General features: G+C 48.7%; 1 protein-coding gene across 1 annotated transcript in view; it reads left to right on the top strand.

The window, feature by feature from the left end:
- Positions 1-563: 563 nt before the first annotated feature.
- GREB1 (growth regulating estrogen receptor binding 1) overlaps positions 564-24,284 on the top strand; it is a gene marked incomplete at its 5' end in the record, with an annotated part of 65,610 nt that continues 41,889 nt past the window's right edge. Inside the window, 8 exons of the mRNA XM_081068023.1 lie at positions 564-720; positions 5,407-5,526; positions 7,884-8,060; positions 15,598-15,780; positions 17,507-17,650; positions 19,323-19,454; positions 21,695-21,808; positions 22,316-22,459. Coding sequence (XP_080924149.1) covers positions 564-720; positions 5,407-5,526; positions 7,884-8,060; positions 15,598-15,780; positions 17,507-17,650; positions 19,323-19,454; positions 21,695-21,808; positions 22,316-22,459 — 1,171 coding nt within the window. The remainder of the gene's footprint in view (positions 721-5,406; positions 5,527-7,883; positions 8,061-15,597; positions 15,781-17,506; positions 17,651-19,322; positions 19,455-21,694; positions 21,809-22,315; positions 22,460-24,284) is intronic.

Raw genomic sequence — 24,284 nt, 5'->3', positions numbered from 1 at the left:
AAAGGAAGAATGTTAATAATTGGCCTTTTCACAGCAAAGACAATGACGGGAAATCTGCTAGCCTATCTCCTGAGAAGGAAAGGGGAGGAGGCTAAGTTCCGTAATCCTAAAATCTGGGGACTGATTGTCACGGATCACTGAATTGTCAGCTGCCGTCACACATATAAAGTGGCTCAGAGCTATTCTTCTGCAAGACAAGGAAAAGTAAAGTCTCATTGGTCTGGAGTCTTTCAGGGACAGAATGACATCTCAGGGAAAAACGGAGGGACTGTGAAACCTGGGGGTGACTAGGAGCCAATTTCCAGTAAAATATTCTAAGAGACGTCAGACACCGCTGTCCGAGCAGTAAATTAGAGAGAGCTGTTTCTTATATAACTTCCTGTAATTGCCCAGCAGTGGCTGTTTCCCGCCACCCCCTCCCTTTGCTGAGCTGGGGGATACCCGGCCCTTCCCTTCTTGCAGAGGGTTTGCCTATTACCTTTGGGTCTCATGTGCCAGGTCAGTCTTCTTAACTGAAACGGAAATGCCGTTTTAAACAGGAGACTCCATCGTGTCTTTTGAAGATGGGGAACTCTTACGCTGGACAGCTGAAGACGACGCGCTTTGAAGAGGTCCTGCACAACTCCATCGAGGCCTCCCTGCGGTCCAACAGCCTGGTGCCCAGGCCCATCTTCTCCCAGCTGTACCTGGAAGCTGAGCGGCACCTCTCCGCTTTAGAAGGTAGGAGACAAGTTGGTGTATTTCTTTTCGTGTGTGCAGTTAATATTGGCAGCAGAATGTGGAACTCTGTCCTCTTCTGCTCTATGTAGAAAATGTTGAGTCCACCAGAGAAGAATTGCTAGAAAAAGAAAGTTGCATGTAAATTCTTACTCGGCTAAAATTAAAATAAGTTTCGGTCGTAAAGTTGCAAGGAATAAAATTATTCATTGGACGCAAAGGAGAAAGGAAGAGGGTCGTGGTAGATGGTTCTGAATTGGTTGTTACTCACACTTACTAAAAGGTTTATTTTCACTTGGATCAGCAAGAATTTGAACATGCTTTTGACCCTCAGCTACTTTTTTCCCTCTGATTCGTGACCGTATCTTTGCAAAGTAGTCTCGATAGTTTCTCGTGGGATAGCAGGTACAAGAGCCTTTTTAGAGAGTGATACCGAAATGCCTCCCTGCTAGAATAAGGAACTTCTAAAAACCCAGAACAAACCCTTCTGAATTTCACATGTGCCAGGAATAAAGAAACACATTATCTTCAGGCCTGGGGACCACTTTGGGGTTTACTTAATTATCCAGAGAATACAATGATTGTATTTTTCAATCTTTAGGTTGTGATTTTATAGCTGGATGGTATCATGTCAAGAATCACCCCCAGCAATCCAGAGTATGAGACAGTTCTTTTTGTCAGTTTGTGTCCTTCACTTGAAGTTGCCTACAGACTTCACTTAGGTATTGAAGTAGTGAAAGAGGGCTGTGGTTTAAAACAAACTTTAATTAAATAAGAAAGTGTGCAGTATGCCTGGATGGGGGTAGTCATGTGGTGTGTGTGTGAATGTGCGTGTGTAGGGGTTGGGGGTGGGCACAGTGGGCCACGGAGGGCTGCACATCAGGAAAAATGAGGCAGGATGTGCTTGTGTGATATCTGAGAGTTCCTTATTCTAGCAGGGAGGCATTCCGGTGTCACTCTTTAAAATATCCTTACCAACTTAACCTTGCAGACAGCAGCAGTATCTGGATCTGGGCCTGAGAGAATCTAGATTGTGGACAAAAGCACGAATTAGGAAGACTGAGAGTTCTCTTGGATTCACATCTACAGTGCTAGCCTTTTCCGGCAGAGCAAACAGTACTGACACATTGTGGGGAGAAGAGAAATAACTGGAGAATATTTTACAGACTGTTTTTCATTAGCGGGAAGACTTGTGAAATACGAAGTAAATAGTCATCCCTAAGTTCTCACTGTCTTGAAAGGCTTTGTGGCTAATGATAAATGAATGACAATAACAATGATACCTAATTTAGTACATTTGGATGGCACCTTAAAATCTAAAAGGGGCCTTAGTTCCACCAACTAAAGTAACCGAATCCTATGATTTGGGAAGATGGAAGATTGGTGTGCTTGACATTTGGAAAGATGCTCACCTGGGGAGAGAGAGGCAGGTCTCTCCCCAGGAGGGTTGCGCTCTGCTTTTCCTTATGTCTAAGTTCTCCATAGGCAACCTTTTCTGGCCTCTAGTTGGGAGGCTGCATCCCGAACCTTCTGATTTCTCAGGATGCCCTCATCTGCCGATAGGGTGCTGGGCAAGTGACACTTTCCAGGGACCGTTCTCAGGCCTCCACTCCTGGGGCCTCCAGTGTTGAGTGTGGAAGGCTCCCTGCCTCCTGGCTGGCCACCTTGTTCTGCCCTCCTAGTGGTATGAAAACCAGAGCTGCCCTCTACGATTTTCCCATTTGTCCAGCAAACAGAATAGAGACATCCTTTGAGATTTGGTTTTTCTAGCGGGTGGAGGTTGGCGGGCAGGGGGGACTATTTTCAGTTTGCTAAATGTCACCATAAACTGAGCAGGCTGCCCCAGGCCCTGGTTCCTGCCTCATAAACCCTGATGCAGACGGCTTGTACAGGCCATGTCTTGTTTTGTCTGCCTGTCTCCCTGTCAGGGTCTCTTATCTTATCGCTGTCCTTCCTTAGACAATAACGTTAGAGATGATTTTTATGACCACGATGCTGGCGTACTAACCACCCCTGGGTCAGTTAACATTTTCTCTCTCAGGGAGGGTGATTCAGCAGGGGCCTGATTACTTTGTTCTCCGACTCAGGGGGTCTCACCGCCTCCTTCTAGGGGAAAAACCTTTCATTAGATACTTAGTTTTACAAAAGAAAGACCAACCAAACAAAAAAATGCCACCCCAGCATTTTGAGGTATTTATGCATGAAACAAGATGCAGGTAAATTCCTATAATCCCACCCACTCGGGATGTCATACAGTTTCTTCTCATGGGAAGAACACAAAGTCTACTGTAAAAATGAACCACGAACCGCCTGCTACTCCTTGGAATGAAATGCTGTAATGGACCTGCAAGGTCCTGGCTCCCAGGCCAGTCGGCTGTGTCTGTGGCCATTTGAAAGCGCCCCTCCTGCCCCAAGACCTTGGTAAACAGTCTGGTTTCATTTGCTCCCAGTCAGGCGGGCTCCAGGATTGTTGCTGGCTGACTGATCCCATCAAAGGCCCTGGAATGTCTGATGGAGACCTTTGACCTTTAATCCTGCTTTCTTAGCGACTGGATTTTGAGCTCTTTCTTTGATTTAAGACCCTCCTCTTTCATTCTTTCTGGGAGTCTGAATTCCTGTTCTCTTCAGCTTAGCAGAATAATGTGCAGACATTCCTGGGTGTGCCCTCAGAGCTCCGTTTGCCATCCCTCTGCGCCTCTGCAGTACTGGCTCAGAGTAGTCTGCATTTCGCCGCAGAGCCTTCTAGCCCCCCACTCCATAGGTGGCTAAAGGACAGTTTGCGTGACCATGGGGACCGGTGCTGCATTGCTGGCGCCTGGGGTCAGGGCATGACTCTGTACCTTCAGCCCAAACCCTCCATGCCTGCATTTAATGGCAGGAAGGAAGCTTCTAAAGGAGGCTGTGTAGTTATCTCCCGCCCCTCTTGTGTTCTTCCTGGGCAATCTTTTTACAGCCTTCTTGCCACCTCTGTGTCCTCTAGGGCCAGAAGGACAGAGACACCAGGAATTCTTGCTTTGTTCCTTTGCAAGGTCACAGGCTGGAGCTGGCTTGAATGTCCAGTTTCTTCTTCTGCCTCTTGTCCATCAGGTACCTTAAAAATGGTGGCCACTGTGAGGTTGTTTTCGGTCCCCTATACAAGTTGAATCATGCCTGGAGTATTCTGTGCCACTCTGAGGCCATATTTCCCCACATAGGCTGTCACAACTCAAAGTGACCTTATATAACCACCTCATTTTACAGATGCAGGATCTGATGCACAGAGAGGTTAAGTAACTTTCCTGCAGCCACACAGACTGTGGCAGACCCAATTCCTAAAACTTAAGTCCACTGATTCCCAGTCCCAGCTCTTCCCACTGCACACGATTGCATCATTAACCTGAAATCACTTAGCACTAGATGGATGGAGGATATGGGAGCCAAGTAAGATGAGAGCAGGAGAGATGGCAACAAATAAGCCAACGCTGAAAGAGAAGCCAGAGAGACAAAGAGGAAACAGCTATCTCCTGGCCTAGTGGATTTGAAGGTGTTCACGGTGATGCTCTTCCAGGAAGAATTCTGCATGCTATTTATTAAATGGCATTTAAAGACAAGCTAAGAAAGATTTTTTTTTTTTTACACCCAAAATGTCTGTTAAAAGAAGTTAGGACTATGCTTCCAACAGCTTTGAAAATTCATGTATGTGAGCTGTGCCCTTTCTCTAGTGAGGCTGGGAACACAAGGTGTAACTGTGTGTGCTCAGATCAGGTGGGCCTGAGTTACCTGAGCACTCCCTCTGTAGGAGGCATTTTGCTGGACCCCTGGATGACAGATATGAGTAAGGGCAGGGTATCGCTCTCCAGGAGGGGGGTGACAAGAAGCTGCCATGACAGCTCAGACACAGGGAGCAGTGGGGTTTCCATGGCCAATTCCTGGCTCTCCTGGCCAGTGCCTCATTTGACATTACTCCTGAAATACTATTTCACTTAAAAACTAGTTTCCTAAAGTCGTAACATGCCTGGTCCTGTTCTGGAATGGCTTTTTGTGTGTGGGTGTGACAGATTTGGGTGTGTTTGTGTTTCTAGTAATGATGCCTCCATTCTTCCCTCAGGACTAAAGGGTGATGTGCTGTGTCACCGCGTCTTGTATTCATTAAGGCGGTTCGCACTGTATCTTGTATTCGAAGCTGAGCAGTGCGCTTGGCGGTGAGAATATCAGCTTGGGCATCACACACGACTGGGAACATGCCAGCTGTGCTACTTCGCAGTTCATTAAAGGGCAGTGGGCCAATCGTGGGTCTCTCTGAGCCTCAGTTTCCTTCCCTCTGAAATGGTCTATCTGTTTCACCATGGTACCTGCCCCCCCACACAAATATTTTCAGAGTGCTCACTGCGAATAGGCCTCATGCTCAGTCCTCATCAACCAATTATATACCGAGTGAACCCTGCTGCGTGCGCAGACGTGTGCCACTGCGTTGGATGGGAGGAGAAGTGACCTTGAATTTGAAGTCACGAGGCCAGGCTCAGAGCCTGAGTCTGTGACCTTGGGAAAGTCAGCGACCTGAGTGAGCCTTCGCTTTTCCCTCTAGTAAAGATAGGTGACAATGCCCGACTTATGGTGTCAGTAAGGGCTGATTAATTTCTTAGTAGCTGAGACGTGCTGAGTACTTCCCTACCTCTGCCTTCTGCCTCACTTCCTTTTTCCTCCTTCTAGGAGGCAGCCGAGTGGACAATGAGGAAGAAGAAGAAGAGGGGGAAGGGGGGCTGGAGCTGAACTGTCCCCCAAACCCTTACCAGATGCTCCCTCCGCCTGAAGGCTGCTGCACCACGGACGGTGAGCCTGCCAGCCCATGCCAGGAAGTGCCCGCTGCCCAGAGTCTGCGGCTGTGTGCTGCAGGGGTCCCCTGTGCCCACGGCCGCTAGCAGACAGTGGCCAGGCCTGCCCTTCCATACCTGCAGGATGGGCTCCACCAGCCAGGCTCACAGCTCCTCAGCCACCCTTGGGACAGGCTCAACTTTCCGAGTGCATTCGGATCTAAAAGTTCATTTTTCTACATTAGTTGTTTGAAAACTAAAATACATGTCCCCAACTCAGGCATGCTTGCACCACATGTGTAACTCAGAACTTACCAGCGGGAAGAATCTTTCACGTCTGTCGGTTCTTTACTGTTGGAAACGCAGGGACCCTGTGAAATCAGTAATGTTCTTCCCATCTCGCTGTTGGAGAACCGAGGCTCGGGGGTGCTGCTGGGGTGGCAGCTCGGTCTAGTGATAAGAGCTGTGGTCAGCCCTCAGGGAGATGGATGAACTCTTGGCTCTGCCGCTCTCTGGCCGGACAGCTTCTGAGTGGTAGCCAAGTTCACCCGTCCTGTCATTATATCAGTCAAGAGGTGTCACTAGTTAGTGATTTAGTCAGTTAATTAAGATCATTGAGCCCCAGCTCTGGAAATATGGAAATAAAAGGTAGAAGAGCTCCCAGGTTAATGGAGCTTCATAGGCAAGCAGACACTTGGCACACAATGTAGAAAGCGCTAGCAGGGTGGGGAGGGCAAGCAGGGGTGCATAGGAGCACCGGAGAGGTTCCTAACACAGGTAGAGAGTTTGGGGAAGGCTTCCTGGAGGAGGTGGTCCTTCATCTGAATTTTGGAAGCTTAGCAGGAGTTGGGAGATGGTAAGAGGGTTGGGGAAAGCTGGGACATTCCAGACAGAGGAACAGCATGTGCAAAGGCTTAGCAGGGTGAGAATAGAGTCCATTCGGGGGACTGCTAGCAGTTTAGTTAGATAGGGACCTGAGTTGGGGCAGGGCAGGGCTTGGAGAAGCGATCAGATGGGTTGTGGAGGCCCTGTCCACCCTGCTCTCTGGACTTGACCTTGTGCAGGATGGCCAGCAGAGGAAGGAATTAGCCCTCCCTGGGGCTGCTATTCCCGGGAAACGGAAGTCAGCACAGTGGATCTTCGTGAGGTAGGCCTTCCAGTGTTCCAGTAGTAAAAGGCCACCTAATTAAATGAGGGAATGGTAAACTCTCCAGTGGTCACTACAGTGATTTTCAAAGAATTTCCGAGTAAACGCAGTGAACTGCCCACAGTTATGACTGCCCACGGCCCATTTCCCCCCCAGCTCTTTAGAAGGCAGGGGCCGCTCTGCAGATGGGGAGGGGTGCGGGCCTGGAGGTTGAAGATCTGTGGAGTGCCTGAACTCAACCGCAGAGAATTTGCTGAACTTCCCCGAGACGGTGAAGGGGAATCTCCCAAGTCTGAGCGCCAGACCAGCTCCATCCCCATCGGTGATCCATGGGAGCTCTGCAGAGTGTACCTGGCCAGGTGCTGCACACAGTGGGTGCACAGCCTCCCCTCCTCCTGCCTTCCCGCCTGGGCAGAGGGGAGGACTTGGAGACAGTGCTTGTCAATGGTGAAGCGGGTGCTCACGGCAGGAGGATCTCTGTAGCGCCCTGCACAGTTTTGGAGGGAAGGCCTTGGGCTCATTGGGGTTCACGTTCGCTCTCATCATCTCAGTTGGTACCCAAGGATGGAAGAAGCAAAGGGGATCTGGCCAAGTGTGCCTCATCGAGAAAACACCTGGAAAGGGCTGATCCAAGTAAACTCAGTTGTTTCCTCCTTCCTCCTTTTTTCCCTGATATTTTGGACACGAATATTTTGAATGGGAAATGTATTTAAAAGCTCTTAAATACAAAGGGCTCAAAAGGGTATAGAATGAACGTCTCCCTACACTGGTGAGTCTCCTCTGTGTCCTGGTCACTGAAGCCCCTCCCCAGAAGCAACCAGTGTCACCAGGGTCTCACCCCTTATGCCTGACCCTCGCCTGTCCTCATACACGTAAAATGCAAGATGTAAAAAATATCAAATCACTCACATTTTCTAATGGATTTATCTTGTATTCATTTTAATTTATCATCATTTGTCTACAATTTTTACCTATTGAGCTTCATCGGTATATTAATATGTACGAGTATTATATATATGTGACACCGATAATCATAAAAACGTGGGATTAAGTATCATTACTAGCCATGGTTATAATCTTATCTCTCAGAATTAATTTTAAAGTCAACCACATGCAGAGGTAAGGGTTGGTCCCGACAAGATCCAGAATGTTCTCATCCCTTTGCCCACGTGGATCCTGGTTCTGGAAGCCGCTTGGCTGCATGCGTGAGCCCTGTCCATTCCTCCTAGGGTTCTGCCAGGCGGGGAAGGACCTGCGTCTTGCCTCCATCTCCAATGAGCCCATCGACATCCCTGCAGGTTTCCTCCTCGTGGGTGCCAAGTCCCCCAGCCTGCCCGACCATCTCCTGGTGTGCGCCGTTGACAAAAGGTTCTTGCCAGATGACAGCGGGCACAACGCTCTTCTGGGTAAGCTTCTCCTTTGCTCTTTGTCTGCGTGTGGGTGGGGCCGAGGGAGGCCCTTGGTGGTGACAGGCCTCCTTTGGGGCCTCTTCAGCGGCATGTCACACCCCCGTCCCGTGTATGTCTTTTGGCAGATTATGTCTTTGGGAAATGGAATGCAAATGAGATCTATTTTAAAATGTGACTACTTTCCTGCAGAAAGCCCATCATGTAGTGTTTATTTTTTTGTACCCATATTCATCAAACCTTCCCTAAATGCTTACTGTGTCAGGCATGGGGTCCAAACCCTGTCCTAGACCCTCCTGGAAGTCATCAGATGTGAGGCAGAAGGAGAACAAGGCTGAGTATGTTTTCTTGCCTCTAGAATGTTCGTAACTGCAGTAACTGTCTGGCACCCACTGACCATCTCTCCTTTGGTTTACTTCTCACCTTGTAAGAGATGTTATTCTTATCCTGGTTTTATAGGTGAGCTTGGACCTGTTAATGAACTTGCCCACGGGTACATGGTAAAGGCATAAGGCCAGGATTCAAACTCAGATCTTCCGGGCTCCAAATTCTACCCTTTAACAGCCATACCTCATGGTTCTGTATCCCGGTTATGGTCAGCACGGTGGAAATGCAGGCTTGATCTTTTCAAACAACCACTGGCCCCCAGAGATCCTGATGTCAGTGCAGAGTGGAGGCCAAGCCATACCAAGCCTGGCTCCTATTTGTTCAGACATTTATTGAGCTCTTACTGTATACCAGGCCCTGTGCTCAATACAGGCCATCGTTAGTGGAACAAAATCAGGGAAGATGGGAGGTTTGAACCCGAGAGCTCGAGAGCTGGCTTCCAGTCCTGCCTCCACTTTGGCCTCCACTCTGTCTGACCTCAGGGTGCTTGTGGTGTCTGGGCCTCAATATACTCATCTATAAAGTGGGGAGGTAATGTCCACACGTGCTCCTGGCCCTTCCAAAGTCTGGCCCCTTCACCTTGGTGTCTCCTTTGGAGGAGAACTGGGCAGGCAGAAGGATTGGTAATGATCTGTCTATTTTAGACGTAGCCTCAGGAACAATCTTCATTGTAGAAGTGAGTTTGATTGTGAGAGTTTATGGGGGAAACTTGTAGGATAACCTCCCTTCCCTTCCGCCTTGTGGATATTTGTTGAGAACATTTTATGTCTGAAGCACGGTGCGTAGGACAGAGGGTGGAGAGGGGAGAGAGCAAGGATTGACCCAGAGACGGAAATGAAACAGGTCCTGTCACCTAGGGGCCAGGCTGTAAATTCTGAACCAAGGCAGAGGGACGCTGCCTGGAGGGAGAGATGTGGCTCTGGGACAATGACCCGGGAGAGAAAAAGTCTATGCAGACTTTCTTTCAAGGCAGGTTCATGGGCTTATTGTAACTAGTTCTTGCAGACGAGAAAAAGGCCAGAAAATCCACTCTCCCAAAGAAGCTTCCAGTCATTCCAGCTCAGATTAATTTGCTTGAAGGCCCTCAGGTTGAACCCCATTGGAAAGACAGCCTGGTGGCTTGGTTAGTGTTTCATCTGCCGGTGGTGAGGGTTTGCCTGAATTCCACCACTTTGTGACTAAGAGAATTGCCAGGGTAGTAAATCGAGATGCTTCTGTGTCTTGAAATGTGGAGACAAGACTCAGTTCATTCACCACCAGCTCGGCAACAGCTTCAGCTCCTCAGTGCAGAGGAAGTGGTGTCTTTGTTAATTGCTCGCCAAAAAGCCATTGGAGGTGGGTAACAAGGGCCAGTTGGTAATAACTGATGCTTTCTTCTTTTAAAATAACTTTATGCTCTCAGCTTGCACATTTAACACTGTTTAGGTTTCCTGCAATTAACCCCGATGGCTGCACAGGACACGGTGGCCCGGCAGGCCTCCAGGAACCGGGGCTCAGTGCTTTTTAGTGGCCTATAAAATGGAAGCTGTGGATTATCTTGGGGGAAGTGATGGCTTTAGGCGCCCCCCAAACCCCATAATTTATAATGAAGAGAGTCGTTTTAGTGACTTTGAATCGACTGAGGGATTTTTATCTGAGAAAGTTGAAAGATTAGAATCCAGGTGTATATTTCAATTTTTTGACGGTAATTCATCTAAATTGTCTGATAGCTAAGACATAGGAGAAGAAAACATCTAAGTAGAATGTTCATTCCTTAGGTGGGAGTTTTTTGTTCATTCAGCAGGCAAATAATTTAAGTATTAGGTTGGTGCAAACGTAACGGCAGTTTTTGCAATTATTTTTAAACTTTTAAACCGCCATTACTTTTGCACCAACCTAATAGTTTTGGAATGTAGAACCCCAAACTGAAGGTAGACCTTAAGTTGAGCCTGGAGCCGCAAAGCCAAGTCAGATGTGGTCCTTCCCTGGGAGAACACAGGCAGAGACTCGGAGATCCAAGGCGAACGACCACAGAAATAAAGTTGATTTAAATCTCTGTGTAGCATGTGGTAACCGAGGGTTTAAAGTGCTGCATACAACTCCCAGTGATGGGAGAAACATCTCGGAGGACAAGCTATTCAGATGGGGCCCGGAACAATGAGTGGCGTTTTGCCGGTTGGAGAAGACTAACAGCAGCTACTTTATGGAGACTTGTCATGCTCCAGAAACTGTCCTAAGTTAAAAGAACCTGGAGAGGTGAGCACCTTATTGTCTAACATGTACGTAGGAAGAAGCAAAGGCACAGAGAGGGTAACTGACTTGCTCAGGGTCACACAGCTAGTAAATGGCAGGTTCTGAATTTGAACCCAGGTGACCTGGCCCGGGTGCTCACATCCTATGGGACAAAGGGCATCTCAGGCCCAGGGAAATTTGTGAGTGAAGGAAGTCAGCATGCGGGGGGTGGATGGTGAGATCTTTCTGTGGCTGGAGCGGAGGCTGCTGGGATGGGTTCAGTTGGGTTGCCCTTGCAAAAGCCTGTGGTACATTTTCAAAGTCTAGGAGTAGAGGGAAAAGTGTAATGGTCCAATGTCTCTGTCTTTCGTCTTTGACAGTTAGTAACTCATGGCTAGGCCTGTTTCACTTATAAGTCTTCCTTCTTCGCAACCTTCCAAATTATTTTGAATCAAATCCCAGACATCATGTCATTTCACGTGTAAATGAGTCAGTGTGTATCTCTAAAAGATAAGGGCTTTTTGTTGGAAATCCAATACAATCATCATACCTAAAAAATTTAATAATAATGCCTTAATATTCTCAAATCCCCAGTGTGTTCAAATTTTGTTTGATAACTTTATTTCAGGTGGCTTTTTGAATCAAGATCCAAATGAGATTCTCCCAAAGCATTTGGTTCCTGTGTCTCTTATGTCTCTTTTATTTATTATCTCTCTTCATTCATGTAGTCTTCTTTCCTAGCTTTTTCCTTATAGTTTCTATTTTAAAGAAACATCGGAAGTGTTCAAATAAGGCAATTACCATGTTCTAATTTGCATTTTAAAAAGATCTCTTATAGGTCCTGTGAATAATTGATTTGTATTAAAAGAGAGAACTGATTCCAGATAATTATGGTGTCCTGATACCGTGTTTCCCCCAAAAGAAGGCCTAGCCGGACCGTCAGCTCTAATGTGCCTTTTGGAGCAAAAATTAATATAAGACCCGGCCTTATTTTAATATAATATAAGACTGGGTCCATATAATATGATATGATATGATATGATACGATATGATATAATAAAATACCGGGTCTTATATTAATTTTTGCTCCAAAAGACGCATTAGAGCTGATGGTCTGGCTAGGTCTTATTTTCTGGGGAACATAGTAGTTCTGTTTCAAACCGTGGAGCGTTGGACCATCATCCCCTGTTGAGTTTATCCAGATGGGTCTCCTGTAGCCTGTCATAAACTGTGTACTCAGAGACAATTTGCCAGGTCCAATGGAAGCCACTGTTGATACTTCAAAGAAGAATCATATACCTTTGGTTCTGGAAGGAAGTCCTCACCCACCCTTTTATGGTTGGGAAACTGAAACCCAGAATGATCGCACCACTTCCCCCGTATCTCCCTCTGGCACTGTGGGGACTTAGGTACTAGGGTCTCGCCTGTCCGCAACGCCCCCCATCCCCAATAAAGCTGTGCTTGTTCAAGGGAGAGGAAGGAGAAATGATACTTGCTGAGCACCTACTATGTGCTAGACAAATAGTGGGCGCTTTCCATCCTCGTGCTCCTTCAAGATGGATTTTTGTGAGGAGATGGCAAAGCAGAGTGGTTCAATCCCAACTCCCAGATTTTCTAACCTGTACCTGTGAGTGAGTTACTCCCTCTCTGTGCCTTGATTCCATCATCTGTAAATTAGGAGCCTACAAATGGTTTTATAGGGCTTCGGGAGGTTTGAACAAGAACATTTGTATTGTAAAGAGCTTGGTACAGTGCCTGGCATGTGGTCAGTATACAGTAAATGTTCGCCACTATCATCTTGTTTACAGGTGAGGAAAGAAAAGCTCAGCGATGTGAATTAACCTACCCAGTGTCACATAAGTACCAAGACAGGCTTTGAACCCAGGTCTCTCTGATTTGCAAGTGTGTGCTCCACTGCAGTGAAGGGGGGTGGAGAGAGCGGAGAGGCGCTTTCCTTCCAATGGAAGGGCCAGCCTGGCTAAGTGGCTGGCACACACTGGCACCCATTCAGGGGTATGCTTGTGAAACAAATGACACTCACAGCGGCTAAACTGGACCCGCAGGAAAATTGCAGTGCTGCTGTGTGGTCACGGAGATTCATTTCTGTGGGACGCTTCCCGTGGGATAGTACACTGAAGGAATGACTTCTCTTAAGTCTGGATACTTTGCCTGGCAGGAATGTGAGGACTCAGGCCGTACGGAATACTTTCTAGGCTTGTCTTCCAAAGAGATTGTTATAGACTCCCACGTCCTGAGGGTGATTTCCAAAGAGAATGGCTTAGTTTATTCTTCCTCATGAAAACTTTTATCGCCATCCAGACAATTTCTTGAGAAATTAGAATAACCTCATCTATTCACCTGGGGTGGTGTAAACCATTTCCCTGTTTCCTGGGGCTGGTTGGTAAGCCGTCCTGTGGTTTTCTGGGTTGGCCTTCTCAGAAGAGCAGCAGAGTTTCCCGACCAGAAAGTTTTTGCCAAAGCAGGAGAGCGGTTTGCTTGCTGGCTCCCTAAGTGGCTTACTACTGTAACAGGAAGTCCCGGGTTTCCATTTCATTTCTGAACCACAAAGAGGAGCTCCTTATCGCCTGTGGTCCCCATCTCTGCCTCTGAAATGGTCCCACAGCCCACATTTCTCATGGGACCAAGGCCTGTAAGCTGGTTAGCTGTTTCTGGAAGGGATGGCAGTGCAGGCCTTGGCAAGTTGTTCTTAGCATCTTAGTCTTGCAGTTCTGTTTCTTGTTCCTCCATCTTTCTGACACTCAGGATCAGAGTCCCTTCTAGAGAGCTGGGAAGGTTTCTCAGGGCCTTATACTTAGATGGCAGTTGAGGTATTTATCTCAAGGTTCCCAGGTTGGAAGCAAAGGAAACACTGAAAACGTTAGATTATTACTTGAGAGTGTATGCAGAAATCTCTCAGTGTTCTCTTTTACAGGCACCTTGTTTCCTCTTTCCTTCCTTCCCGTCCAATGCACTTATGTACACAGGTGCAACTCACACCTCTACGTAGTCATACCATGATCCTGGCCCTTTGGAAGCGTGGGATAGTTATGGGTAAAAAGGCACGAATCTCAGTAACTATAACACGAAGAAGTTACAAGCACCCTCTGAACAATATAAAGAGGCTGTAGGGGTTGGAGAGCAGTGAGGCCCAGCCTTTGGGAAAAGGAGGCTCTGGAGGAGTGGGCATGTGAGCTGGGCAGTGAGTGACCAGCAGGTGCTTGCAGGTGGGGCTTAAGTGAGAAAGAGTATGAACCTGGAGGCAGGAGGGTGGTGGGAGTGGGCAGGGGGAGTCCAGTAGGAATTGGGACAGCAAGATGAGGACCGGGTACTAAAGCTGGAGATGGGGGTGTGGCCCAGCCTGAACGCCATGCTGCGGGTCTAGACTTTGTTCTCGTGCTAGACTCGAATGCCACACTTTCCGTATCTACTTGGGACAAATTCGTCTCTCTGGTTCTCCTGTTTTCCAAAAGAAGGTTTTGCAGTCTTGACCGACTGCAAAGTATTGCATTGTTAAGCTGAGTATTGTTAAGCTGAGTGACCTGTCTGGATGACAATAAATGGGCAGGAATGTCACTGCTTCTCTGTGCATGTTAGTTGCCTTCCTGTCCCTTTAAAAACCAGTAAATATAGAGCAGCATGTTTAGTGTTTCTTTGGTACCTTACCTGTTTGTTTTGGTGCAGAGGGAAGAGGATTCTGGAAGATTAAACTAACTTGTACCTGTCCTGTGGCTAGTCCAGGAGATTGGTCTTTATTTCTAGGCCTTTTAAGGAATATTAAATTTGATTGAAATAAAATGGGTCAGGGAATCCACTAGGTTTCTGTGATGTAGATTCTTATTTCCTGTGGAGATGTTTTGAATCTTTACCAACTGATGTTATTTTGAGCACTGACCAGAGGCCTGAGGAATCCTCTATTTAAAAGCAGAGCTTATGCACAGAGCCATGTGGCCCCATGGCTTAGGTCGAAATGACCACTGTAAACCTGTCGGCCAGAGAATATGATAAAATAAATTAGTCTCAGCATCAGGGCTGCCCCGCCCAAAGGGCCTGGTACCATGGAAACCAGATGTACGAGTGGGCAAAGCCAGATCCTAAGGAAGGGGTCCTGGAGACAGTGAGTGTCAAGACAGGGATCAGAGACAAAAGCCAACTCTCCACATGCTCTCAGATTAGCCAGCAGTTCTCGTGAGTCCTGTTTGAACAGACTTTACAGGTCGTAAAGGTCTTCTCAAGCGTGTTCTCTGGATTTTAATAGTTCATGGGAGGGGGTTTTGCATAGTGACTGCATAGACAGCTTTCTCGGAGCCTCAGAACTGCTGGGCGCCTCTGTGGCTCACGGTGGCTTCACGTAGCAGGACACCCAGGCTGTGACAGCCTCACTCTAGCGCACGGTCTCCACTCCACTGGCGGCCAGGTCCCCAGAAGTCACTCACCAGCACCCTGGCTGTGTACGCATCGTGGCTATCTTCATTTCTTTCCAGCAACTCATGGAATCAAATCACTTGACTCCCAGATGGGATCCTGGACGCTCACGCGGTCCCCCCGTGTATCCAGGGTTGGTGGTCTAATTGCTTTGAGATTCTGTAACTGGCCGGCACCAAAGGAAATGGGGGCGTCCCACATTATTGCAAGTACTTGGTCAGTGCAGACAGTTGAATGGGCCAGCTCTTGTCCTAAAGTTGGCTCTATGTATAGGCTTTCCGATACGCCGCCGAGCAAGTTCCGTCTCCCAAGCTTGCTTGGTCCACCTCTAACGGTCCTTCTGGCTGCGTCAAGGCATCTGACCCCTGGGCCAGCATAAGACGATGGGACCTTTGCCCTGTGGACTTCTCTGGTTGGTGGTAGAGGATGGGAATGGTCACTTTCGATGACCTGTGTATTATCTGAAGAGGACTGTGGAGGTAAGTTGGAGACGCTCATGGTTTATTTCCTCCTCCAGGTTTCTCTGGGAATTGTGTTGGCTGTGGAAAGAAGGGCTTCTGTTACTTCACAGAATTCTCCAATCACATAAATCTTAAGTTGACCACTCAGCCCAAGAAGCAGAAACACCTGAAGTATTACCTGGTCCGCAGTGCACAGGGGGCTCTAACCAAAGGACCTCTCATTTGTTGGAAAGGTTCAGGTGAGCAGTTCGGCTCCGAAGGGGGTGGGGTGTATGAAGGGGCTGTCCTCCAGGTGAGCCACGGTGCCTGTCGCCAGGACTTTGGGGGAGAGATGACCGTATAGCCGGCAAGGTGCGAGGTCCACCCTGTGAAATTAAAACGGTACTTGCATTACAGGTGTTCAGTTTACAATGTCCACCTAACTGTGTGGGCCATTTAAACGTTGATAGGGCCACACTGTGCTGTGCCTTCTTGTGGCAAGTATTTGGGGCAGAGCTTCTCAACCAAGGTGATTTTGTTCCCCGGGGACATTTTGCAATGTCTGGAGACATTTTTGATCATTATGATGGGAGAGTGCTGCTGGCACCCCTGGGTGGGGACCAGGGATGTTGCTAAACATCCCACAGGACACAGGGTGGTCCCCCACCGTCCACGATGTCAACAGTGCCAGGTTGAGAGACCCTGTTGTAGAGAAAGCTCGGCTGGAATAACGGCCCTGCTCCCCACCCCGAACCCCTGCACGGAAAGAGCAGCTTCAAGGATGGTCCTTGAGGCAGTGCCTGGCCTCCACTGCCCCCTTCTGTGGCTCTCCTGTATGGCGCCTGGCTACAGTCAGCTATGGAGGGAGGAGGCAGGGGCTGGATTTTAAGAGGGTCAGCCTCGGGTGCTCACAGAGATACTCCCCCTTAACCGGTGTGGAGGGGCTCTCCGTGCGGTGACCAGGAGAAGCAGCCTTTTGTCCCTCACGTGTCTGTTTTGGTTCCCTTCTGGTTACCCAGACTCTCCCAGCCAGCTACAATGAGTAGGAGGAGGGGCCTTCAGGAAGGGCTGGCTCTGGGCATTCCCCCTCCCAACCCACCCCAGGGCTCTTCTCCTTCCTACCCCCCTTTCTTACATCACTCAATAAATATTTCTCTCTTTTTTTCTTTTTTTAATGCAGCATAGGCAGGATGGAAACCAAGATGTAGCTTAAAGTCCGTGTGCTTTGTTTAAAAAATAAAATTTATTGGGGAATATCGGGGAACAGTGTGTTTCTCCAGGGCCCATCAGCAACAAGTCGTTGCCCTTCAATCTAGTTGTAGAGGGCGCAGCTCAGCTCCAAGTCCAGTCTCCGTTTTCAATCTTTAGCTGCAGGGGGCGCAGCCCACCCTCCCATGCGGGAAGTGAACCGGCAGCCTTGTTGTTGAGAGCTCGCACCCTAACCAACTGAGCCATCTGGCCGCCCCAATAAATATTTCTTGAGCTCCTACTATGTGCCAGCCATTTCCTAGGTCCTGGGGAGAAGGTGGTTCTTCCCAGGTGGGACCAGTTAAGAGTCTTTGATCACTCGCTGTATGTGGCCAAGCACCTCCCAGGTTAGATATGTCCCTGGGACAGAGGGTGACTCACGGGATGGAGGAAGGTATTGCATCTTCCTTTACCCTTGAGTGATACTCTGTTCTTTGCCTGGACTTGAAGGACAGTGATTGGATGACCCACTTGTATCATGTTTTCCTCTTTTCCCCAAATGCTCACTGTTGCTGCCACTGCTGACAGTCAGAGCTGTCCCTCAGGCAAAGCCCCTGCCCTTGGCAGGGTAACATCCCCTCCTCTGGCTACACTGGACCAAAGAGCAGGCTGGCACCATTACTGTTATCTGCACACCCATCTCTCCTGCAGGACAAATGCCAGCCTAGAACATCATCATCTCATAACTGGTGGGAGTAGCAGTGGGTGGATTTTCATGCTCATGTCTTGTCCCCCTAGAGTTCAGAGGCCGGCAGACCCCCGCCGGCTCCTGCTCCGGGTCTCTCTTCCCGCCGCTGGACAGCTCCGGGCCTCTGGCTGCCTCCTCCAGCGAGCCCACTCCTGGCGCGAACCCGAGCGTCCCCATGGGAGCACAGCAGGCAGGTGAGGCGACGGAGAAGCCGCACAGAGGCTGACCCCACAGGCCTGGCATGCCAGCAGCATAGCTGCTTGATTGAGCCGCCAAACCTTCTTCAACATAAATAGGGGCGTGCTTTGTGTGTTCGCGTTTTCTACGATGCCTTTGCTTTTCATCTTAAATCGGGAATAGTTTTCAACACAGAACGCAGTGTTTTATTTGGAAAGGTGTCCTGCATTCCTGTTTGCTATGTCACGTGACCCCTTGGTTGGTGGGATGGGGCTTTAGGGTCTTTCTGCACCCCCAGTTTGCAGCATAGAGCTTGCTCTGTCACGGGCACTAAGTGCTGGGCCTGAGCGCCGGGAAGGAGCTGTACGACCAGACAGGGCCCTCTGTCCTGTGCTCAGCAGCCCCAGCTCCGCGTGTGTGTCTCGTCGAATCCTAGTAGGCCCCTGTGAGCAGGCTTTTGTCTCCCTGTTGTCCTGACTGGAAAAGCGAGGCTCACTGGTGCTTGCCTAGGACCTTGGCTAGGATCTCACGGGTGGCAGGTGTCTGAGTCAAGATTTGACAGCGGCTACTTCTGGTTGAATGGCTTGGCGGTTTCCATGCTGAGCAGACAGATGTGTGGCAGCTGTTATCACAGTGGCCAGCAGCCTTCCCAGGGACTCGGGCTTTCATCGCTCCTGCTTGCAGGGTTTGTAGATGGGTCCGGGGAGGGAAGGCAGTGCCTGGGGGCAGTGCCCTTGCCCCGCCTGGTTCATCACATCCAATGAAGAAGTTGCACCTGGGCTGGGAACATGCTGTCCTCCAGAAGCACCAGGCCTCCCTTTCCACATGCTATATCTGCCATTGTCCCCACTGCACCAGACCACTTGAGACCTCTGCCCCCATGGCATCTGGAGAGACCAGTGTTTTTGCCATCAGCATACCCGGGTATATGTTCCAGAACTGTTGCCTCCTCGCTGGGTGATTTGGGGCAACTCGTTCAAACTCTTCGAGTTTCCATTTCCTCATCTGTAAAGTTGAAGCTCTTTCTGTCCGATTGCAGCATGGTTGTAGGAGTTCAGTGAGTAAGATTATAGTAACAGCAAATGTTTACTTAGTGCTCACTGCCCGCCAGGCACTGTTCTACGGATGTGACTTCTGTTAAGTCGTGTCATCCTCACAATGGCTCTGCTATGACCCTCGTTTTGTGGGTGAGAAAGTTGAAGCAGAGGGAGGTTAAGGAAGGTAGCACAGCTAGGGCAATGAGCCCTAGAAGACCAGAACCCACAATGGTCCCCAGCATTGTCCTCAGACCTGGGGAGCCCCAGTCCCTGTGAGCAGCCTGGACCTGTGTGACAGCACCCCTGACAGCTCCCCTGAGTATGTCTGTTGTCAACCTGAGCTCTGGAGGGTGAAAGAGCAGGTAGGAGGAAGGTGGGACGATTTCAGGAGCCATCCTGAAGTTCCGGGAGCCCTCTGGTCCTTCTGTCACCAGGAAGTGCTCACTGGGCACAGCAGGAGCTTGTGTGCCTGTGTGCGCACGTGGGTGTGCACATGTATGTTTTCTCAGTGGGGCAGTGTCACCGACTTCCGGTGGGACTTGTCAGTGAGGGGCTAGTTTGTAAAAATGGAAGAAAAGTAATTTCCTGCCGGCCAGGCTCACAGAGCGTGCTGTGAACTGAGCCTGCTCTGTCACTCTGTCTCTTTGATCAGGACCAGCTTCTGACCACCCCTCACTAACCGCAGCAGCAACAGGCCCTGCAGTTTTCAACGGCAAAGATTCCCCGAAGCACCAAGAGCTGGTGAAGAGCAAGCTGTCGGCCATGCCACGACCCTCGGCACTAGGTAGTGTTGCCTGTCCTGGGGCTCCGGCTTCTCCGGGTCAAGGCGTTGGTGAGGGGGAGGCGGGAGCCGTCGTGCTGGGGCCACCGAGCCTCCTGCAATTGGTGTTGCTTGGAAAGAGAGTCCAGCCAGCTCAGCAGATGCCTCCGGAGTCCGCGGGGTTGTGCCCAGGTCCTGGCGCTCGGTGACCTGTGCATGCCAAGACGCAGTGGCAGCCTGTCCTGAGGCAGGCGACCTGTCTCACCGTGGGCCACATACAAGGAGGGCTGTAGAGTTCTGGAGAAATAGGGGACAAGGTGGTATCATGGGAAAAACATCAGATAAATATGAATCCAAAACCTGACTCTGTTTCTTACGAGTTGGGGGATCTTGGACAAGTCTTCCGGCTGAATGTTTTAAAAGTTTCTCAGATGAGTTTAATGCTCAGTCAAGGGTTGAACATCTAGTTCTAAATGTAGGGGAAATTTTGTGTCAAAAATTAGTAAAGAAAAAAGAATGGCAACCAATTCTTGATATTTTGAAAAACCCAGGAACATAGCATGAGTCATATGCATGCTGTCATGTAGCGTGGGCAGGATGACTCATTAACAGCTGTGGGTACCAGCTTCTGTTCCCCTTTATTTTTTAGTCTGAAAAGTAGCTTTCGACGCTATGGTGGGGAGAGGAGCACGGGTGGGTCAGTACTGCCCCCAAGTGGTGAAACTTCGGTGGTGGCTTGAACACTGCGGCCCCTTGTCTACAGAAACATGCGTTAATATGCGAATAAGCGGTGTGATCACAAAATATGGTGAAGGCTGCTGCCTAGTGCCATTCAACTGAAAGGCAGGCATCTTCAATATGGGATGCGGTGCCTTGAACCTTAGTAATAGTGTGTGACAAGTTTCAAGTTGTTTGGTATAGTCAGTCGGGTGTGAGCTACGGTTGAGAGAAGGTGTGTTTTAAAGTGTGCCCTAAATCATCCTCCATTATGACAACACTCCATGTCACACTTTGCTTCTGGTATATGGCAATTTCTGTCAAATAAAAACATTACGTTGTGTCCTCATCCACCTTATTCACCGGATCTGGCACAGTGTGACTTCTGGCTCTTCCCCAAAATCAAAATGATTCAGGACATTCAGGCAGCCATGACAGCACAACTAAAGACATTCACGAAAGAGGACTTCCAGAACTGCTTCAGAAAGTGGCAAGAACGATGGGATAAGTGTGTTCAGGGTGAGGTGGAGTATTTTGAAGGGGATTAACAGCAATGTGTCTTTTAAAAAAAAATTTATTAAGGAATATTGGGGAACAGTGTGTTTCTCCAGAGCCCATCAGCTCCAAGTCGTTGTCCTTCAATCTAGTTGTGGAGGGCGCAGCTCAGCTCCAAGTCCAGTAGCCATTTTTCAATCTTTAGTTGCAGGGGGCACAGCCCACCATCCCATGTGGGAATTGAACTGGCAGCCTTGTTGAGAGCTCACGCTCTAACCAACTGAGCCATCCGACCGCCCCTCTGGAAGCTCAGCGGCAGCTCCTTGTTTTCAATCTAGTTGTGGAGGGCGCAGCTCACTGGCCCATGTGGGAGTCGAACTGGCAACAACCTTGTTCAGAGCTCATGTTCCAACCAACTGAGCCATCTGCCCACCCCCCCCTTTTTTTAAACTTTTATTTATTTATTTTTTAAGTGTGTTTTTCCAGGATCCATCAGCTCCAAGTTAAGTAGTTGTTTCAATCTAGTTGTGGAGGGCGCAGCTCATGCCCCATGTGGGGATTGAACCGGCGACCTTGTTAAGAGCACAGCGCTCTAACAACCAACTGAGCTAACCAGCCGCCCTGCAATGTGTCTTTTACTGTAATAAATTTATTTTTACTTAAACATTCACCATATTTTTTGATCACACCGCATATATTGGAATGTGAGATGATGATGATGTGTGTCTCGGTAGCTGCCATTTATTGGTCCCAAACTCTGCTTTACATATATTCTCTTTAGTCCCTTTCAGTGTAGGTTTTATTGTCCCATTTTAAAGACGAAGGAGCTGAGGCTCAGAGATGAAGCTTGACACCCGCACAACGTTGGAATGAAACATTTACAAAGATTGACAGGATGTTTCCTTATGCTTAGATACTTAACTAGATGCTAAAACCCATTATAAACTCTGATTTTAAAAAATACAACAAATAAGTGTTTTACAAATCAGGGGTCTGTTTTATCAACGCTCATCCCTAGTGACAGCCTAATCCACGCTCTGAATGTTGTCTAGGTATCTTGACAAACTCCGGGCCCCCCAAAAAGCGCCACAAAGGGTGGTCTCCAGAATCTCCATCAGCTACAGATGGTAGCTACTCCCAAGGTGCTGGGAACAGAGCTAAGTATGGTAAGTGACAACAGCCTTGCCCAAAATCCAAGACTTGGGTACTAGTGGGGGTGGTGTGTGTGTGTGTGTAGGGGGGCTTTTGTGTGTGTTGGTGAGAAAGTACTAGGGAGGCCGACTCTAGTACAACGAAAGGCTCTTTCTCTTGTATTAGAATTGCTTAACAACGTCCGGGATCCCGGTACAGTAGTGAGTTCCCTGATCCTAAAGGAATTTACAAAAGGGCTTGCCTATTACTTGGCAGGGATATTAAAGAGGGGAAGACTGGGTCGTTTGGTGGGAAAGGTTGGACTGAGTGCCATTCGAAATGCTTTTGACCTCAGGACTCTGTGATTCCAAGACGGATACTCCGTAGGTAGGGGTAAGGGTCAAGTTGTAGCTGATTCGTTTACCCGGCCTGATGGGTAAGGGTCAAGTTGTAGCTGATTCGTTTACCCGGCCTGACGTCAGGTCTGCTGGAGATGGATGCCTCATCTCTGTGTCTTCCTAACACTCTTGGCGTGTCCCTAGAGAGCGCAAGCATGTCCTACATGCCCCAGGTTGGCTTGGTGGGACCAGCTTCAGTCACCTTTCCTGTTGTGGCCTCCGGAGAACCAGTGTCCGTTCCCGACAACTTGCTGAAAATATGCAAGGCCAAGCCAGTGATATTTAAAGGCAAGTACATGCAAGAAATGGTGGAGGTGGGGGAGCCTCAAGGAATGTGCGAGAAATAGGCAACACCCAGACGTCATTGTAGGCTGACTCTAGTCTGAGCAAACTCTAAAACCTTTTTCAGGGCAGTGAAAGAGCTAAGAAGACCTGTCGTGGGGGTAGCTCCTAATCAGATGCCAAGAGTTATAGAGCTTGTCACAGTTTCCCACAACAATTCTGTTCCGTGACGTCCATTTGCTTGCTCATTTGTTCTGTCCTCAGTCAGTCCACTTCATCGAGCTCCCACTGTGGTAACAGGCCCAGTGCTAAGAACAAGGGTTAGAGGTGGGTCCTTGGCTCACCTGCTGATTCATCAGACCAGGAGCCCTCGTCTGGTGGGTTGTCCTGTTGTCACCCTAGGCCACTAGTATTTTTTTACTATGAAATCTGACTTTGGTTGGGCAAAGATAGCCATGGTCACTATGTAGAAGCATAGAACAAAACTAGATTTTATCTCTGTTTTGTGTCAGTGGGCTAATGAATGTGTGCTACGTGCAGGTAGATTTTGGGTTTAACTAAAGAAATTCCTTTTTCTAATCAAGTGAGAGACCTAGATATTTGAGAACTTGGCAGGACTTGTTTGATGATGGTACTTACTGGTACAGTGTGCTGGCATATAGTAACACACACACAGCACACGTGCACACACACACATGCATACGTAGTAAGGTCCTTCTTAAGTAAGTTAATACTGTATTTGGTATCATGTTTGTAGGAATAGAGAGGGGGTGGTAGGAAAGTGGGGAAGATATTTTACTCAATTAAGAAATAAGAAAGGGCACTCCTTTCTTATTAAAGGGCAAACCGAAACATAGACAGGGTATTCAGGAAGAAGGGTGCACTGCGCAGCTAGGTTTTGAAGTGGGCATGAAGCAGGGCCAATCATCCCATTGGGCCCTGTTCACCAACGAAAGTGAAGATCAACGTTCAGTCACACTGCATGCATTCTTTGCACGGCCATTGCGTGTCTGTGGTCAGCCCTGAGAACAGTATGGAGAGAATGGTACACGGCAGGGTGCCAGGCTTGGAGGTGAGGACGGGGGCTGCATCTGCACCCACTCTGACCCAGGAGCCTCAGAGAAGCCTCAGGGGCGGGGCCTGGCAGACCTGCGTCTTTTACGACAAATATCACATGCTTACTCTTATAGTAAGTCGTTATGTTGCCTCTTATAAGTCAGAATTGTAAGCAGTGCTACCCAAATTGTGGTCCCTGGTCCAGCAGAAGCAGGTCACCCAGAGATGTGAATCCCCAGGCCCAGCCCAGAATCAGGACCCATATTTTTGAATCAGAAGCTCTGTGGTGGGGTCTGGCAATCTGTGTTTTAGGAAGCCTCTCAGGGGACCCTCATCACCCCACATTTGAGGAGCAGTTTCTATGAGGACATGAACTGTGTCTCAGTCACCAGATTTCGCCGCAGAGCTGGGCATGATATCTACACATAGCTCACAGCAGGCATTCAGGGTGTTTGGTGGAGAACTGGAGGCCTTCTGAGGTAGGCCACACATATTTGCTCATCTCCGCAACCCCATGAAGATTTGATATCTTCACCCCATTTTACAAATGTGGAGACTGAGGTTTAGAGATGTGAAGCTTTTTGCTTAGGCTCACAAAGCTAACGAATGGCAGAGAAGAGACTTGAACCTAAGTGGCCTAGGCTCTTCCGCCTCTGAAAGTCGTCAGTCAGAATTAATCGTGTCACATTGGCTAAAGCATGTGTCATGTCCTGTCAGTATGCGGGGTCTCTGGTCTGAATAGTGATTCGTTTTCCTGACTCAGCTTGTCAGAGTT

The sequence above is a fragment of the Rhinolophus hipposideros genome (genome assembly GCF_964194185.1).
Source record: "Rhinolophus hipposideros genome assembly, chromosome: 12".
Classification (NCBI taxonomy): Eukaryota; Metazoa; Chordata; class Mammalia; order Chiroptera; family Rhinolophidae; genus Rhinolophus; species Rhinolophus hipposideros.
This window is presented reverse-complemented; position numbering and strand designations above follow the sequence as displayed.